The sequence below is a fragment of the Brassica napus genome, chromosome C4 (genome assembly GCF_020379485.1).
Source record: "Brassica napus cultivar Da-Ae chromosome C4, Da-Ae, whole genome shotgun sequence".
In the NCBI taxonomy this organism is placed as follows: domain Eukaryota; kingdom Viridiplantae; phylum Streptophyta; class Magnoliopsida; order Brassicales; family Brassicaceae; genus Brassica; species Brassica napus.
In genome coordinates, this window is record NC_063447.1 from 17,569,285 (window position 1) to 17,588,646 (window position 19,362).

The 19,362-nt window shown below is 39.0% G+C and overlaps 2 protein-coding genes across 2 annotated transcripts; both read left to right on the plus strand.

Moving 5' to 3' along the window:
- The first annotated feature begins 4,767 nt into the window (after positions 1-4,767).
- LOC111201810 lies at positions 4,768-9,865 on the plus strand. The gene is made up of 6 exons (XM_048755549.1): positions 4,768-4,975; positions 5,044-6,214; positions 6,274-7,272; positions 7,343-8,639; positions 8,760-9,458; positions 9,632-9,865. The coding sequence occupies exons 1-6, from the start codon at positions 4,768-4,770 to the stop codon at positions 9,863-9,865; spliced, it is 4,608 nt and encodes a 1,535-aa protein (XP_048611506.1).
- Positions 9,866-10,118: 253 nt separating this feature from the next.
- On the plus strand, positions 10,119-12,373 carry LOC125585441 (exocyst complex component EXO70H1-like). The gene has a single exon (XM_048754502.1). It carries the CDS (start codon positions 10,340-10,342, stop codon positions 12,077-12,079), a length of 1,740 nt encoding a protein of 579 aa, XP_048610459.1. The 5' UTR covers positions 10,119-10,339; the 3' UTR covers positions 12,080-12,373.
- The last annotated feature ends 6,989 nt before the right edge of the window (positions 12,374-19,362 follow it).

Here is a 19,362-nt window from a genome sequence, read left to right on the forward strand (position 1 = left end):
TTACACAAATTTAAATATTACAACAACACTAATAGTCAGGTAAGCTTGATCCGGAACCTTCAAATTTTCTAAATATTTTCCAATTATTTTTTGTATAACTGAAGATGGTTGTTGTTGTTGATGATGTCTTTTCGTACAATTCTTTCTTGTTCGTATGAATATACTCACGAGTAGTAATATCATCGATAAAAGTTAGTTTTTAGCAATATTTTATGTTTCTCTTTTATTTTTTTGTTATGATCTAATGTATTTGCAAGTATTAATATCATCCGATTTTAACAATTTTTTATCTCTAATCTACAAATTAAAAATAAGGAGAGCCATTTTTACTTCGAAATGCACTAGTAGATCATATATGCATTACGAAAATTACTTTATGGAATAATATGGTATTTTGCTTGAAGTTTAATATTAACTAAGTTATTTTGTTTAAAATTTTATATTTTAATATAATATTTTTTTAATTAATATTGTTGTAATATGTTTATATATGTGCTAATTATTTACTAAGTTTTATGAATTCAAATTAGTTATGACAAATATAAAAACTATATTATAAAATACAAATAGTTTTTAAGTTGAGTTTGAAGTTTTGGTTTTAGAGAATAACGTATTTAAACTTTAAATATAGAGTTTTAGAAATTTCAAAATAGAATTACTTCGCGGCCATGCTCTTAGACGGACAAGTGAGATAACAAGTATAGCTAAAATAGCAAGTACTTGCCCCGTGACCTTAGTCGGAGCGTTACATGCAAAGTCCTAAAACTCGTATAAAACCTGAATAAACAAAAGGTACGGCTCTCGATAGCATTGTTAGAAACACAATTAATACGATTTAACCAATAGGCCACAGCTTGTCCAGTTATATCAATCTACTAACTTTGTTAGAGCATGATTATCCGGGATTCTTGGTGGGTTTCTTGGTGCGTAGACCCCCACAAAATTCTTAAGGATCGGTTACAAAAACTATTAATTAAGAATCGGCTTAGTGAGTTTCTTACACTGTTCGCGAGCCCCACTGACTCGTGGCGGCCCGCGATTAGTTTGCTTTTAATTTTTTTTTTTTTTTTTGGGTTTCTTAAGAATAATTATGGTTTTACATTGCATGGACGGCGATACTACGTATCCAATGCGTTGACAAAAACACGGTAAATTTAAATAGACTGGTGTAAGAAAAAGCACGAACCTGCAAGAATAAGCCATATTACGTACATAGTCGTCATTAGTAGGCCGTAGGTGTGGCACATAATTATTTTTCCTTTAAGCATAAAATGGAAACAACTCCACATTGACCAAAAAATAACTGGTCAGCGAACAACTTTTGAAGGTCTCTCAAATTATATCACGGGTAGTATATTTTTATTCATGGCAAATTAAAATAAACTAAGACAATTATTATTATTATTATTATTATTATTATTATTATTATTATTATTATTATTATTACTACTGTGCCATTGACGCGGCTAGTCTAATAGTTTAAGAACTACGTGGTGGTCATTTTTATAAATTGTCGGCATTTTCTCCTCGTTTGAATGGGAAATGAGCCAATGGCGCACCGGAACAACGGATAGATGTAGTAATATATTTTGAGAATGCATTCGTCTCCTTAGTTAGACTTTTAAATGTTGAAATTTACCAACTTCCTTTAAAGTTAAGCCACGAGGTGCCCGCCATCACGACTTCGAGCCCCGGCCACAGCGGATTTAACATCCCTTCCGCTGGGGCGCTGGACCCCCTACGGGGGATAGTTGGGACTGTGGCTGCCCAGATACCAGAGTTATCAAAAAAAAAAAAAAAAAAAAAAGTTAAGCCACGAGCTTATAAATTCTATGTATAAAACCTGCATATATATATATATATATATATATATGTATTGTTTTTATATTAAAATTGGAAAATGGTCAAATCAAGTTGGATTCTGAAGAAATGGCTATTTTTGGTGGACGACTTTTGTATGCAAGATTTGATATTTATTGGACTCTAAATGGAATAAAATAATTAGTGGTTTCCCCATTATGATAACATAATCCCATAAATATGAATATGAATGCTAGGTTTGGTTTCCAAAACAAGGAAATGAAGTATTATGAACCTATTACATTTTCATTAGACTGCTCTTTTTTATTGATCGCAGTGTAATCTTATGCGATCAAGATCTGATGTTATCTTCTTCTTTTTTTTGTCAACGATCTGATGTTATTTCACGCATATTAAAAGTAATAAATAGATTATTTTATTTATCATTTTTTGGTTTTTCCAATAAGTTTTAATATTCATTTTTTACATTAACTATACTCCATAACATTAATCTTTCAGATACAATAACAAAATACTAAAACATCAATCATTCGTATATGGAGGGATTGTTATTAAAAACTGTAACTAGTAAAAAAAAATTTGTTAACTAAAAAAAAAAAACTGTAACTAGTAAATTTTATTTATTGTTTTAATAACATAATAAAAACCTATATTTAATCATCCGATAGACTTCTTTTTTGCAAGTAGTAAATTTGTCATAATTTTCCAGGATTATATGTGCATGCTTTTATGTTAAAAAAATATGTGCATGCTTTTTTTGGGTCAAAATTATGTGCATGCTCAGATGGAATTATTCTAATTGAACTGGTAGTAGCACGTAGCACGTAGCACTTTTTGTGACTCATAAATGCAAGAAAATTCCCCTATCCCACCATTATAGCAAGTGGTGTAATATTTTTTTATCAATTGAGTTTAGTGAAACAATTTCGCACGAAGAAACAAAGAGAAAAAGTACATGTAGTAACTACTACTCCGTTTCATTTGTTTGTTTTTTTAATTTATTTATTCTGAGAACCACTCCGTTTCATTTGTTTCGTTATTCTTTATCGTATTATCGTTCTTGTTACAAGACTAATTAAACATTTTTTTTTCTCTAAGAAATATGGATGATGAACGATCATAGCCAAGTCCTAAAAGCCGCCTAGTAACATAAATAAACAAGGGAAATTGGGCTCTATAGCCATGAAAAAAACATTAATTAGCTAGATGGCTATTTTCCCTAATACACCTATACATGGTGTGGTTTTTATATAATATTGTCATTTTATCCTTCTATCCTACCGGCAAAACTTGCAAACAAAAACAGTTTACATTATTAATTAATAACAATAAAAGTAATTTGTGGCCTTCCAACATTCACGTACCTTTTGCAAATTATTTTTTATTTGGTAAATCCATAATAACTTTAGGAAGAAGAAGTCTATTTTTGCAAAGGCTTTAGCGGTGATGGACGGGAAGCATCAGAGATTCGAAAATCTACATATGCGACGAGCAATTCTAGGCACGGTGCCAATATGACTGAACTCTTGCCGACTTCCCATGTACGTTTTGCGGAAGATACTTTTAACTACTGTAAGTCACGGTTGCAATACTGTTCCATTCCATTTGACAATATTATTTTAGCATGTTTCATTCCACTTATTTGACAATACTATTTTAGCATGTTCCGTTCCATTCCACTTGACAATTACTAAAGAGTGTTCTATTTTGTTTAAAAATATAGTTTGTAATTTTTTTAAGTTAATATTTGGGTTTAGAGTATATGGGTTTAGGGTTTAATGATTAGGGTTTAGGTTTTAGTATTTAGAAGGTGAGTGGTTATAGTTGGGGTCAGCATTTACTTATTCTATGGAATCAGAGACATTTCATAATTTCATCAAAATATACTATGCTATTTATTTTGTTCCATTCTATTTGAGTTTAGGGTTTATATATGGGTTTATAGTTTAGTGATTAGAGTTTATATTTGGATTGATGGCTTATATTAGGGTTTAGGGTTTAGGGTTTAGGGTTCATAATTTCATCAATATATACTATGCTAATTATTTTGCTCCATTCTATTTGGGTTTAGGGTTTATATGTGGGTTTATGGTTTAGTGATTAGGGTTTAGAGTTTATATTTGAGTTTATGGTTTATATTTGGGTTTAAGGTTTATTGATAAGGGTTTTAGATTTAGTATTTAGTATTTAGGGGTTGGGATGGAGCTGGGATAAATTTTAGTATATAGAGGTTAGAGTCATATACTACTTGAGTGGTATGGAATACACTCTTTATTAATTTTTTATTTATTTATACGAGGTAAAGAAGTGTTTGACGTAGCTAATTTACGTGAGGTGAAAATAATGGTGCTTTACTCTTATCCATAACACCAAGTGACAACGTCATGCATTCTCTATTTCTTTCACCGGAAACTTGCTAATGAAGAGGATATAACCGGGAAAAATATGAGACAAAAGCTAGTTACTTAATAACGTCCAAATCAATGCTATTTTCTTAATTTTCATTCAAAATCTGGCAATTGAGCAAATTCTCCCAATAAACAAATAGGTACGGCTCGGCTCTGGATATCATAGTTACAACTTACGACACACATGGAACTTTCTCTCTCTAAAACATTGTTCCAAATCCCTAGCTTTCAAAGTGACCGCGTTCTCTGTAATTTTCTGGCGTCATTTGCGGCGTCGTCTATCATCCACCGGTGCTCTAACAAGATCCAACCCGATGGGGAAGAGAAAAGGTCCCAAAAAGGCTTCTCCTCCAAAAAAACCCCATTAGGTGTGCAAGTCACATAATCTAAAGTCCCAGACTCAAGTTCTTCTAAAGATTCTCAAAACTCAAAGGAGGCTTCTACCTCTTTCACTACAGCTTCTGTGAGTTCACTCCAGGATCCGATTTCAGAACCAGCGGCTGGATCTGAAAACACAAATATTGTGGCCGCATCTCCAATGTCCATAGAATCCTCTAGTGATTCTCAGACCCCAAAGGAAGACGCGCCACCACTCATCACGACTTCTGCGAGCAAGCTCCAGGACCCACCTTCAGAACCCACGACAAGATCTGGAAAAAACAACACTATGGATGCAGTGAACTCTGTGAAGGTCATTCTGATGACTAACCCAGAAGAGTTTCAAACTTGTGATGGAAAGGAGGAAGGTGAGATCTCTCTCCCGATAGATCCAAAAGCGTTCCAGAATCTCAAGTCGCTACGCCTGATAAAACAGGTGATGTTGTGCCTCAACCGGCGAACAATACAAACAACCAAATCTCGGGTAAGCAAGATCAGTGGACTGGTTTATTCAAAAGGACCACGAAGAAACTTCAGAAGCGGGGAGAAAGTTTCATGCTTCCATCTGGAGAGTCTTGTGTTACTATACCAAACTCTGTCATTGAAAAAAATAGAAAATCTTGGGATAGTTTCATCATTGGCCAGTTTTACTCTGATCCACCTTCACAAGGTACCATTCAGAAGATAGTAAATGGCATATGGAGCAAACAATTTAGAGACATCACAGTCTCTAAAATGGAAGGGTTCGCATTCCTTCTCAGGATCCCGAATGCATCTACACGCGCTTATGTTCTAAAGCAGTGTCTCTGGCAGATAGAAGGTCAGACAATGTTTGTAGCAAAGTGGGAGCCTGGTGTCGTTCCTACAAAGCCAGAATTGACTTCCGCCCCCATTTGGTTAGAGTTAAGAGATGTTCCCCTACAATTCTTTAATGAGGAGGCCCTTGAACACATCGCAAGTCAAGTGGGTGATCCAAAGTTCCTTCACCCCCAAACTGCAAACAAATTAAACCTGGAAGTGGCAAAGGTTTTTACTATCATTGATCCTAGAGTGCCACTGCCAGAAGCTGTCAATGCGAGATTTGAATCAGGCGAGATTAGGCGTATACGGGTGTCAAGCCCATGGATGCCACCTGTGTGCTCTTTCTGCAAAGAAGTTGGTCATCCCCAAAAGCGCTGCAAGAAAGCTCCCATCACTTGTAAGATCTGCAAGTCGACGGGTCACTTACAAGCTGACTATACACGCGCAAAAGGCAAAACAGGGGCAAAGCACACTGATGACAATGCGCCTCCAAAGTCTCCCATTCATGCTCGGAAACCTCCTTATGCGGCAACTCACAGAAATCCTCCCCACTTATCTTTAAAGAAGTCTAAAGCCACCTTTTCAAAGATGGAACTGGGCGGAACTAGCCTCCCTGCAGGAATTCGCGCCAGTGCTTCAAAAGGCGCTCATCCTCCTGATCTAGGGAGTCCAGAAACCTCACCAGTAGAGTCAGATTCTTCGGACATTGACTCTCCCCAGTCGCCGCTTAGTGCAGATTCGGGCTTTCAGGAATTTATTTCTCGGCGTCAGAAGAAGAAGGATAGGGGCAGGGGCCCCAAAAACAAGTAATTTTTATGTATACAGACTTTTTTGGCTGGAATGTACGTGGCTTAAATATGGTCAGCCACCGTACTGGTTTTAAAAAATGGTTCAAGCAGCATAGACCATCTTTTGGATGTCTCTTGGAGACTCATGTACAGCGAAATAAGCAAAATAAGTTTGTTAACTCTCTTTTTCCCGGTTGGGGTTATGAAGCCAATTATGAATTCTCTGACCTTGGAAAGATTTGGATCCTCTGGCATCCCTCTATTCAAGTCACAATTATTCACAAATCTCTTCAGATGGTGACATGCCTCCTCAACCTTCCGGATTTTATAACTCCAATTATTGTTACATGTGTCTACGCCTCTACAGATGAAGCTATCAGGACAACTCTTTGGTTGGATATCGTTGATATCTCAAACTCCTCAGCCACTGATGGAAAAGCTTGGATGCTAATTGGTGATTTCAACCAAGTTCTAAAACCTGAAGAACACTCTCGCCCTCCTACTTTGAATGTGGATAGGAAGACTAGGGAGTTCCAGGAGTGCCTAGCCGATGCATCTCTCTCTGATCTCAGCTTCACTGGACCAACTTTTTCCTGGTGGAACAATCAAAAATCAAACCCCATCGGGAAAAAGCTGGACCGTATTTTGGTAAATGATCAGTGGCTTGTTCAGTTTCCTTCATCCCTGGGCATCTTTGGTCCTGTGGAATTCTCTGATCACGCCTCCATGTCTGTGATCCTCAAGACCCCTCAGCTGAAGCACCGTATGCCTTTCAGATTCTATAACTTCTTGCTCCTGGACGAAGAATTTCTGCCTATGGTCGCATGGTTCTGGTTTTCTACCAACGTTGTTGGGTCAGACATGCTGAGAGTCTCAAAGAAGCTTAAGACGCTAAAGAACCCTATCAGATCTTTCAACAAAGATAACTACTCAAACCTTGAGAAGCGTATAGAGGAAGCAAGGTCTGATCTTGGCAAAATCCAACTTGATCTTCTAAACTCTCCAACAGTTACCTTAGCTTCCCTGGAAGCTGAAGCTCAACGAAAACTAGGGATTCTTATTAAAGCAGAGCAAGTGTTTCTCTTCCAGAGAACAAATATTTCGTGGTTGCGGGATGGTGACTGTGGCTCTCATTACTTTCACAAGGTTATGGCTACACGTCGCTCGCAAAACCATATTCATATTCGCTACACGTGGCTCCTCTGGTGAACGGTTTGAGACTCGACAAGCGATCCATGATCACTGTCTCTCTCACTTCTCAGAGTTTCTCGGTATCCCTGGCTCTCCGCCATTGTTTGATCCCCAAGATTTATTTGTTCTGCTCGACTTCCAATGCTCTGAATCTCAGAAACTCAGGCTTCAGGAAGAGTTTACGACTGAGGACATCAAAGAGGCTTTCTTCAGCCTACCTAGAAATAAATCTTGCGGACCAGATGGCTACTCTTCTGAATTTTTCATAGGATGTTGGGCAATAATTGGACCGGAGGTTGTCTCAGCGGTAAAAGAGTTCTTCAGGGAAGGGAAGTTATTGAAGCAGTGGAACTCTACAACGCTGGTGCTTATCCCAAAGATCAGGAACGCCTCAAAGATAGGAGACTTTAGGCCGATATCCTGCCTCAATACACTTTACAAGGTTATTTCTCGGCTTCTTACTAGTCGTCTGAAGGAGGCATTACAGCAGGTTATCTCTCACGCGCAATCAGCATTTATGCCGGGTAGGCTCCTAGCAGAAAATGTCCTGCTAGCAACAGAACTTGTTCAAGGGTACAAAAAATCCAATATCTCTCCTCGTGCTATGCTCAAAGTCGATCTTCGCAAAGCTTTCGACACTGTAAGATGGGACTTTGTCATTGCCACACTCCAAGCTCTGGGCATGCCGGTAAAATTTGTAAACTGGATCTCAGAGTGCATCACAACAACATCTTTCACAATTTGCATAAATGGAGAGTCCGGTGGTTATTTCAAAAGCATGAGAGGATTGAGACAGGGAGACCCACTCTCTCCTTATCTCTTTGTCTTGGGCATGGAAGTGTTCTCTAGACTACTCAAATCTAGATATGATTCTGGCTACATCAGGTACCACCCCAATGCCGAACCAATAGACATCTCTCACCTGATGTTTGCGGACGATGTGATGGTCTTTTACGATGGCAGTAGCTCCTCACTTCATGGTATCTCAGAAACTCTTGATGACTTTGCTAGTTGGTCTGGTCTTGAAATAAATCAGAGCAAGTCAGAGCTCTTCACTGCGGGGTTAGATCAGCAGGAAGCAAATACTACTATGAGATATGGTTTTCCTATGGGCTCCTTCCTAATCCGCTATTTAGGACTTCCATTAATGCACAGAAAGCTGAAAGTGTCGGAATATTCGTTGCTTCTTGATAAAATCTCGGGATCCTTCAATGCTTGGTCAGCAAGAAACCTCTCTTTTGCAGGAAGACTGGTTCTTATCAAGTCGGTTATCTCTGGCATTGTTGTCTTTTGGATAACAACATTCATCCTTCCTAAAGGCTGTATTTAAAAGATAGAGTCTCTCTGCTCCATATATCTCTGGTCTGGTCAGATTGAGGGCCCGGCCTTCGCCAAAGTATCATGGGCAACTTGTTGTCTTCCCAAAAGAGAGGGTGGACTGGGTCTGCGTCGTTTTGAGACCTGGAACAAAACTCTATGCCTCCGACTGATCTGGCTTCTGTTTGCGGAGGGGGGTTCTTTGTGGGTGGCTTGGCACAAGCACCATCATCTTAGTCGCTCAAACTTTTGGTCTTTGGATGAACAAGCTCAAGACTCCTGGCACTGGAAGTCTCTGTTGAAACTAAGACCCCTTGCTCGTCCTTTTATCATCTGCACCATACGAAATGGAGCCACCGCCAGTTTCTGGTTCGATCAGTGGACTCCGTTAGGACCGTTAATAGACACCATTGGAGTAAATGGACCTCACGCTTTGAGAGTTCCTCTACATGCTACTGTCTCAGAAGCAACCCGAGATGGACTATGGCTTCTGCCAGCTCCTAGATCGAACGTGGTGGTTTCACTACACGCTTACCTGACCACAATGAATGTTCCTTCTCATGACCAAGGATCGGATCTCTATTCTTGGACAATAGAAGGACTGAAACTTCAACATTTCTCCTCCTCTAAAACTTGGAGTGTAATAAGAGAAAGGCAACCTGCCCGTCCATGGTTTCAGGCGGTTTGGTTTAATGGCACACTCCTAAGCATGCCTTCAACATGTGGGTCGCTGTTCAGGACATATTACCAACTCGTACCAGACTAGCGTCTTGGGGAATGCTAATTCCAACCTCCTGCTGCTTATGCTCGGTCTCAGATGAAACAAGAGATCATCTCTTTGTAGACTGTCCTTATATCAAGATTCTATGGGGCTTGATGCTTAGAAAAATCTCTGGATCATTGATCTCTTTCACTTCTTGGACGCAGTTACTTGGTTGGTCATCCTCAGACTCCACAACCTCACCGCGAACTCTAAGAAGCATCGCTGTCCAAGCCACCATATACCACACTTGGACTGAAAGAAACAACAGGGTCTACAGGAGTCAGACGCTATCCGCCTCTGATCTTTTCTGGCTCGTTGACAGAACGATAAGAAACACAATCTCTGCTCGTAAGACCAGAAAGGAATTCAAGAACCTCATGGTCCTTTGGTTGATATAGCCAAGTGCCTTTGTTTTTCTCTCTATTTTTGCTAGCATGTTTTTTCTCTGTTTTTGCCTTGCTAGCAAAGTCTAGTTTATAAACTCTTTTGTAAGCTTTATTCATATATATATGATATTCACAGTTAAGCAAAAAAAATTACGCACACATTAATACTACTTAACCAATTAAACTCGTCCAGTTATATCTATCTATCGACTCTGTTGCATTGCATGGACGGCGATACTACGTAGCTCAACCACATATCCTATGAGTTGAAAAAACACGGTGAATCTAAAAGTAAACTGTTGTAAGAAAAAAGCACGAACCTGTCATTGTCATGTCACACGTTTTTGTTGTTCTTTTTTTAAATTAAAAATAATTTGAAGTCAAAAGAAAACGTACCACTATAAATACTGTTCCAAGCTCTTCATTTCATCATTTCAAAATCATAACAAAAAGAAACCAAAACACAAAAAAAAACAAAACAAAAAGATGGTCCTCTTTGCTTTAACTTCATCTTCTTCTTCTTCAAAGCTGAAACAACATTCACACCGGAGCTTCTCTGAGTCTCTAATGGAAGATAGCATCGAAGACGCTGAAGCCATCATTCACCAATGGATTTCGCCAGACTCTTCTTCTTCTTCTTCCTCTTCTTTCTGCTGCACCTTCTCGCTTTTCTCCAACAAAAACAGAGAAGAAGCTAAACAATTCATGGGAGCTGTCACGACCTTACACTCCGCAATGGTCAAGCTCATCTCCGCAAATCCAGCATCAACGAAGCTTATCAGAGCAGAGAGTCTACTAAAGACCTCCATGAACCATCTATCCAAAGAGTTCTACAGAATCCTAAAATCAAACCGACGCTACCTCGATCCAGAATCCGTCTCTGCTCGCTCTCGAAACTCTTCAAGAAACGCCTCAAAAGAAGATGATGATGCAGAAGCCATGGCGGATTTGAAGATGATCGCCGACTGCATGACGTCATCAGGATACGGCAAAGAATGCTTCACGATATACAAAAAGATCCGTAAGTCGATCATCGTCGAAGCTTTGGAACAGCTCGGTTTCGAGAATCTAACTCTCTCGCAGGTTCAGAAACTCGAGTGGCAGAGTACGGAGAAGAAGACCAGAGTATGGTTACGAGCGGTGAGAAAAGCCGTTACGACTCTGTTTTTCGGCGAACGGATCCTCTCCGATCACGTCTTCTCTTCCTCAGCCGCGATTCGTGAATCGTCATTCGCTGAAATCACTCTGCAAAGTGCTTTAGCTCTGTTCTCTTTCCCGGGGAACGTGGCGAAATCTCGGAAAACGCCTGAGAAGATCTTCCTCACTCTCGACGTTTACCAGTCGATCGTCGAGCTTATGCCGAGAATCGAAGAAGTTTTCAGTTATGATTCGACGTCTTCCGTCAAATCGCAGATCGCCGGAACCCTAGCGAACCTCGAGGAAGCGGTGGTGTCGATGATCGACGAGTTCGAGTCGTCGATTTCCAACGAATCTTCGAAATCGGTTATCTCCAACGGCGGAATCCACCAGCTTACAAGATACGTAATGAACTACATCGTCTTCCTCGCCGATTACAGCGATACGCTCGCTAACATCATCCCCGAAACGTCGTCGTTCGCTTCACCAGAAGAAGATGAATCCACGTCATCATCATCATTATCATCCCCGCTTGCGAAACGAATCTCGTGGCTGATTCTCTTCCTACTCTGCAAAATCGACGCGAAGTCTCGTCTCTACAGCGACGTGGCTCTCTCGTACCTCTTCTTAATCAACAATCTCCACTACGTCGTGGTTAAGGTCCGTACGTCGAATCTCAAGGAGGTTTTGAGCGAGGGTTGGCTGGAGAAGCACGAAGGGAAGTTGAAGAAACACGTCGCGAAATTCGAGGAGATCGTTTGGGGAGAGCTGATGACGTCACTTGCGACGGCGGACGAGGAAGAAGCGGAGGAGTTCGTTAGACGGTTTAGTGACCGGTTCGAGGAAGTGTATAAGAGGCAAACCGGTTGGGTTGTACCGGATTCGAAACTGAGAGATGAAATTAAAGTCTCGGCTGCTATGACGCTTATACCTGCTTACACGGAGTTTTACAAAAGGTATCGGGTCGGGTTGCGGAAGAATGTCGGGGTTGCCCCTGAAGATATTGGGAATTATATCTCGGATCTGTATTTTGGGTCGGGTGAATCAGGGTGCGTTTCTTCTGTTCATTCTTCGGTTTCGTATGTTTGATATTAGCCATGTTCGAAAATTGTTAGGCGTTATTCGTACGTTTAGATTGGATCTAGTGAGTTGGAAAAAAATCAAAGTATATTCAGAGATTAACCGAAGATTTATTTTGTGTTATTTTAAAATTAAATATTATTAGATGTAGTAATATTTCGAGTATGTAAGCATTGTCTAGTGGTTTGTTGGCATTTATTTTTTTGGCAGTCTTGGTTCGAATACAAAGAGGCCCGTTTTTGTTAATATTTCATTTATCATTCATGAGTATCAAATTATAAAAATATCTCTATCTTTTTCATCTCCTCTGTTCTAAAATAGCCGCTTTTCATTCTTTTCCTGATTCTTAGGAAAATCATTTTCTAATATATATACCTAGTTATGATGGATTTCGAGTTTAGCATATGATTTTGAACTCGCAATCAAGAAATTTTTCTTGAAGTGATGTTCACAAAACAGAAATATAACCTTATATTTGTATGAGAAGATGTTTCTGAAACCAACAACATCACAAAGTTAGATGAGTTACGATGGCACCTCCCGCAACTCAAGTTCGAAAACACCTGCAGACTGTAGCATCGATGGATGAACACTCACTGTTTTCTTCAAAGTTCTATGCAGGTGGAATGTGACTTTCTTTTTCTTTCCACATGTTAACTGAACTGATGTACGAACAATCATAATAGGGAATTCTGTCTTGAAGACTTGAACTGCCCAAAAAGTTCAAACACGGTTTATCCAATCTTTATCTTGCTTCCATGCCCTTGACCGTACTTGTTAGCCGCTCAGACCTTTGGTAGCCTTATTAATCAAAACCTTTCACTAGGGATGTTAATATGGGCTCAACACCACAGGGTTGTGGGTTAGCCCTAACCCTGTGAAACTATTCGTAGTCTTAACCCTTATTTATGTAACAAGGTTTAAAAAAGGCTGATCCAAATAGGTTTAGGCTTAAATCTTAACCTTTTAATTTTGATTCACAAAATTATTATACAATATTTAAATATATACTGAAATTTTAAATTTGTTAGATAATGCAAAATATATTTTTTCCGTCAAAATTTCAAAAAAAAATCAAATTTTTCTGCCAAAACGGAAAATCAAGTTTTAGCTAAAACAGAAAATCGAGTTTTTTCCCCACAACTAAAAATCAAGTTTTTCCGCCAAAAACGAAAACCGAGTTACGAAATTTGAGTTTTTCCCGCCAAAAACTAAAAATCGAGTATTCCAGCCAAAACTACAAAATCAAGTTTTCCCGCCAAAACAGGAAAATTGAGTTTTCAAGCCAAAACCACAAAACCGAGTTTTTCCGTCGAAATGTGAAAAATAATTTTTTCCGCCAAAACCACAAAATCAAATTTTCCGCCAAAACCGAAAAACTCAATTTTAAGTTATGGCGGGAAAATCGATCTTTCCTTTTTGGCGGGAAAAACTCAGGTTTGCGATTTTGGCGGGAAAACTTGGGTTTGTGGTTTTGGTGGGAAAACTCGGGTTTGTGGTTTTGGCGGGAAAACTCATTTTCCGGTTTTGTCTGGCGAGAAAAATCAATTTTTCGGTTTGACGGAAAAACTTGGGTTTGTGATATTGGCGGAAAAACTTGTTTTTTGGTTTTGGCGAAAAAACTTGATTTTGTGGTTTTGGCGGGAAACTCGATTTTGCAGTTTTGGCGAAACTTGATTTTCCGGTTTTGGCGAGAAAACTCGATTTTGTGGTTTTGATGGAAAAACTCAAATTAGGTCTTGGCGGAAAAAACACAATTTTTGTTTTTGACAGAAAAATTTTATTCTTAGTTGTGGGGCAAAAACTCAATTTTGCAATTTTGGCAGGAAAACTTGATTTTGAAGCCAACAAATTGAAGGAAAGAATCATATTATATCTTAAATTTTCTAATTTTATCTTTAAAATTTAAAAACAAAAATAAATGAAATATTTTTTTTCGGTTAAATGGGTTAACCCTGGTACCAACCCTAACCCTTGATTATAATAAGGTTAAAATATGACAGAATTAAAATAGGATTGAGCTTATAATAAACAAAAGAGGGTTGGGCCCTAACCTTTAGTTAACATCCAGACCTTTCACTATAGAGATTTGTCATTTAACTCGGTGACAAGAATAACTTCTCAATCAAGTGTCTCTTCACTGGGAAAGTTCTCGTAGATGTTACTCTTTGAGACGAATCTTCTTCTTGAGATTATCTAATTAAGATATGACACATGTCAAAAGATACTAAAGCCATACCTTGCTCCTCACGTCACTTCCCGTATGTTTTGCATCACCAAAACAGACTTGTGCGAGGATAACAGACTTACGGTCTCCTCTTCATCAGTGTTACAGGAATAAAAGAGAGAAGATGAGAAGGACAGGTGTCGAATAATGAGAAGAGGAAGAGAAGAGGCGGTTAGGATCGTCAACAGTATGGACGAGCCAACAGAAGAGTGACACGTGTTTTAATTCTATTGGTCATCGTCGTTTGTTCTGTTACGAGTATAAGCAGAGCACTACAAGAAAACGTGCCCATAACAACGAACATTTACGACGAAAATATTTCGTCGTAAATTTACATGGTGTTTACAACGCAGTTACGAGGAATCCAACTTTCGTCGTAAACGCCATGTAAATTTACGACGAATAGTTTTCGTCGTAAACTCCATGTAAGTTTACGACGAATGTACGTGGAATGAAAAATACGTCGTAATCATTACATCGACATTACAACGAAACATGTTACCGTTATATTTAGGTGAAAACGTGTATTCAATGTGCTTTAACTTACCTAATTTCGTCGTAAAGTAGTTGTAAATATTATGTTAAAACCATGTAAAATCCATGTAAAATATTCCTTGTAAAATCGTTGTTATATTTCAACTACCCAACTCGAAAATTTCTCTATATATATGTCATTTCGCACAACTCTATTCCTCACAACACACAAACGGGAGAAAAAAAAAATCCGAAAAAAATCAGGAAAAAAAAGATTTCAAAAAAAAATCTAAGAAAAAAATGGCCGGTGGCGGTAGTATTTACGAGTTACGTAGTTAGATGTATTTGCACAAAGATTCCGACGGGAGGGTGACGAACGCATTTCCGAGCGGGCTAGAGACATTCATGCACCAGGCGGGTTGTACACCGATCACACAGGAAAGCGGTAAGATGTTCTGCCCCCGTTGGAAATGCAAGAATTCAAAATTTGCACGTAGTGAAACTGTATGAGAGCATTTAGTAAACAGATGATTTACACCACAGTACTACATTTGGTATCAACATGAAGAGGGTTATGGGGGAAATGAAGCTAGTAGTAGTAATAATAATTTTGAGGATGGTCATCATAGTGAAGAACCGAATCATTTGCATAATGAATATAATTATCATCAAGATCATGAGCAGATGGTAGATCATGATAGGGTTCAAGATATGATTAGTGATGCATTTTTAGAAACAACTACAACAATAGCTGATGGAACTGGAAATGTAGAAGAACCTAATTTGGATGCAAAAAGGTTTTATGAAATGCTAGATGCTGCAAATCAACCAATCTACACTGGTTGTAGAGAAGGTCTCTCTAAATTGTCTCTAGCAGCTAGGATGATGAATATTAAAACGGATCATAATTTACCTGAGAATTGCATGGATGCATGGGCGGAGTTGTTTAAAGAGTATTTGCCAGAAGACAACGTGTCTGCTGAATCTTATTATGAGATTCAGAAATTGGTTTATAGTCTTGGGTTGCCTTCGGAGATGATTGATGTTTGCATCGACAACTGCATGATCTACTGGAAAGAAGATGACAAGTTAGAAGAGTGTCGATTCTGCAAAAAACCACGATTCAAACCGCAAGGCCGTGGGAGGAATAGGGTACCGTACCAAAGGATGTGGTACCTACCAATTACAGACAGATTGAAAAGATTATATCAATCTGAGAGGACTGCTGCGTCGATGAGGTGGCATGCGGAACATGTCCAGAGAGATGGTGAGGTTGCACATCCATCAGACGCAAGAGCGTGGAAACATTTCAACAAGGTACACGCAGATTTTGCTACAAATATTCGGAATGTCTATCTTGGGTTATGCACCGATGGATTTAGTCCATTTGGAATGTCTGGTAGACAATATTCTTTGTGGCCAGTCATTCTTACGCCGTACAATTTACCGCCGGATATGTGCATGGAACAAGAATTTCTATTTTTGACCATATTAATCCCTGGGCCGAAGCATCCAAAACGGTCTCTTGATGTTTTTCTTCAACCGTTGATAGAAGAGCTAAAGCAATTGTGGTCAGAAGGGGTGAGGACGTACGATTGTTCCTTGAAAAACAATTTTACGATGCGAGCAGTTCTGCTGTGGACGATAAGTGATTTCCCTGCTTATGGGATGTTGTCTGGCTGGACAACACATGGAAGATTATCTTGTCCATATTGTCTTGGATCGACGGATGCTTTTCAACTGAAGAATGGTAGGAAGAGTTGTTGGTTTGATTGTCATCGTCGCTTTCTTCCACTTGCCCATCCGTACAGAAGAAATAAGACATTGTTTCGGCACAAAAAAATTGTCAGAGACGGTCCTCCTCCATATCTCACCGGCCAGCAGATCGAAGCAGACATTGATTATTACGGAGCTCAGGAAACAGTTAAAGTTGGAGGAAATTGGCATGTTCCTGGAAATATGCCTGATGGGTATGGTGTGTCTCACAATTGGCATAAGAAGAGTATATTTTGGGAGCTACCCTATTGGAAGGATCTTCTCTTACGCCACAATCTGGATGTCATGCATATTGAGAAGAACTTTTTTGAGAACATCATGAATACATTACTTAACGTCCCTGGGAAGACAAAAGATAACAAAAAGTCAAGGATGGACTTACCTGATATTTGCTCAAGAAGTGAGTTACATATCAAGAGCAATGGAAACGTTCCTGTTCCCATCTTCCGGTTGTCATCAGAAGCCAAAACAACCTTGTTTGACTGGGTTGCATCAGAAGTTAAGTTTCCTGATGGTTATGTTTCAAATCTGTCAAGATGTGTTGAACGAGGTCAAAAGTTCTCCGGAATGAAGAGTCATGATTGTCATGTGTTTATGCAACGACTACTTCCATTTGCTTTTGCCGAGCTCCTTCCAGCAAATGTCCATGAAGCACTTGCAGGTAATTATAAATTTATAATATATATACATATGTTATGAAATGTTATTAATTTGATTACTTTTGCAATATACAGCCATCAGCGCTTTTTTCAGAGATCTTAGCACACGTACGTTCAAGGAAGAAGTCATCGAACAACTTCATCATAACATTCCGATCATATTGTGCAACCTGGAGAAGATATTTCCTCCTTCATTTTTTGACGTCATGGAGCATCTAGTTGTCCACCTACCGTATGAAGCATTGCTTCGTGGACCTGTTCACAACGGATGGATGTATCCGTATGAGCGACAGATGAAACATTTGAAGGGGAAAGCAAGAAATCTTGCAAAGGTGGAAGGTTCAATAGTTGCGGGGAGTTTGACAGCCGAAACATCTAACTTCACATCATACTACTTTGCTCCAACTGTTCGTACGAGGAAAAGAGTTCCTAGAAGATATGATGATGGTGGAGTACCGACATCATATCCAATTGATGGTGTTCCTGACATTTTCTGCGAAATTGCACGGTTTGGTGGTAAAACGAAAGAAGTATGGTGGTCATGTGAAGAGGATAAACATAGTGCCCACACTTATATTCTGCTCAACTGCGAGGATGCAGTGACCCTTTACTTTGAAAGGTAAATATTTTTGTGAATGTTAATTATATGAAGTGAAGTTAATTATGTATGACTTGATTATTTGTTTAATTTGCAGCATGTTTGTATCTCAAGTTGAAGAAGCAATACCAGGAATATCTGCAACTGATGTGGAGACACGTAAAGATAAGCACTTTGTCAAGTGGTTAAAATCACAGGTACGTAATATATCTCATACATTGATTAATTAAGTAAGTGTTTTGATACTTCAATATTAATTAAGAATAACTGCTTTTTGCAGGTTGATTATGACGATCCTTATTATCCCGTATGGTTTCACGAATTGGTTCAAGGTCCAGTTGCAAAGGTCACCACATCACCTATGTATTTCACACGAGGATTTACCTTTCACACATACGAGTATGGGAGACATCGGGCAACGAGTAACTACGGAATATGTGTGAAAGGTGAAACGGACTTTTACGGGATCTTGCAGGAGATTATTGAAGTGGAATTTCCGGGGTTATTGAAGCTAAAATGCGTCCTCTTCAAATGTGAATGGTTCGATCCTGTTGTGAACCGAGGGATTCGGTATAACAAATTTGGTGTTGTGGATGTCAATTTTGGGAGAAGATACAACAAATTTGAGCCTTTCATTTTAGCTTCACAAGCCGAGCAAGTTAGCTTCCTTCCTTATCCTCGGCTTCGAACTTCCGGGATAAACTGGTTAGCTGCTATCAAAATTACACCTCGTGGACGCATTGTCGCTGGAGAAGAACCGCCCTTGCAAGAAGAAGACGCTATCAATGAAGTTGAGGTACCAGAACAACCAACTGATGAAATCCTTTTGATCGACCCGCAAAACTTTCAATATGAAGATATTCCCGAAGATGCGACAGATGAAGCACGTGAAGACGAGTTCGAGAGAAGCGACGATGATGATTGTAATGATAGTGATGAGAACGAAAACGATTTAGAGTGATGTAATATTGATGAGAACGAAAACGATTTAGAGTGATGTAATATATGTAACAAATGTTGTATTTCTCTATTGTAACGTATGTTTAAAGAAATATTGTTTTTTTACCATCCTAATGTATGTGTAAGAAATGTTGTTTTATATAATATGTATTTGTTTAGTTTTTAAAAAATTATTTGGAGTTTTAAGGTTTTAGAGTTTAAGTTGGAGAAAGAGCACAAAGTAGTAGAGAAGAGATATGATATTAGATGATATGTGACTTTGGGGTTTAGGGATTTCATTCTCGGTGTTTAGGGTTAAGTGTTGTAAAATCGTCGTAAATGGTTATCTATTCCACGTAATTTCGTCGTAAATGGAAAAACGCGGGCCTGGTAACTTCGTCGTAAACGCGTGCCTGGTAAATTCGTCGTAAACCGACGTTTCGACGTAATTTCGTCGTAAATCGAAAAACGCGGGCCTGGTAACTTCGTCGTAAATGAAAAAACGCGGGCCTGGTAACTTCGTCGTAATATTACGTCGCGTTTACGACGAATCCTTTTCTATATATTGAGACGCCGAGACGAGGCTTCCTCGTTCATTCCTCCCAAACTCCTCTCCTCT

Bases quoted from the DNA above. Each gene is read 5' to 3' on its own strand.
- LOC111201810 (XM_048755549.1), top strand. From the start codon at position 4,768: ATGTCCATAGAATCCTCTAGTGATTCTCAGACCCCAAAGGAAGACGCG. The intron at 7,273-7,342 runs GTTTCTCTTCCA...TACTTTCACAAG, and splicing joins CTTATTAAAGCAGAGCAAGT to GTTATGGCTACACGTCGCTC. The intron at 8,640-8,759 runs GTTCTTATCAAG...TGGTCTGGTCAG, and splicing joins TCTCTTTTGCAGGAAGACTG to ATTGAGGGCCCGGCCTTCGC.
- LOC125585441 (XM_048754502.1), top strand. From the start codon at position 10,340: ATGGTCCTCTTTGCTTTAACTTCATCTTCTTCTTCTTCAAAGCTGAAA.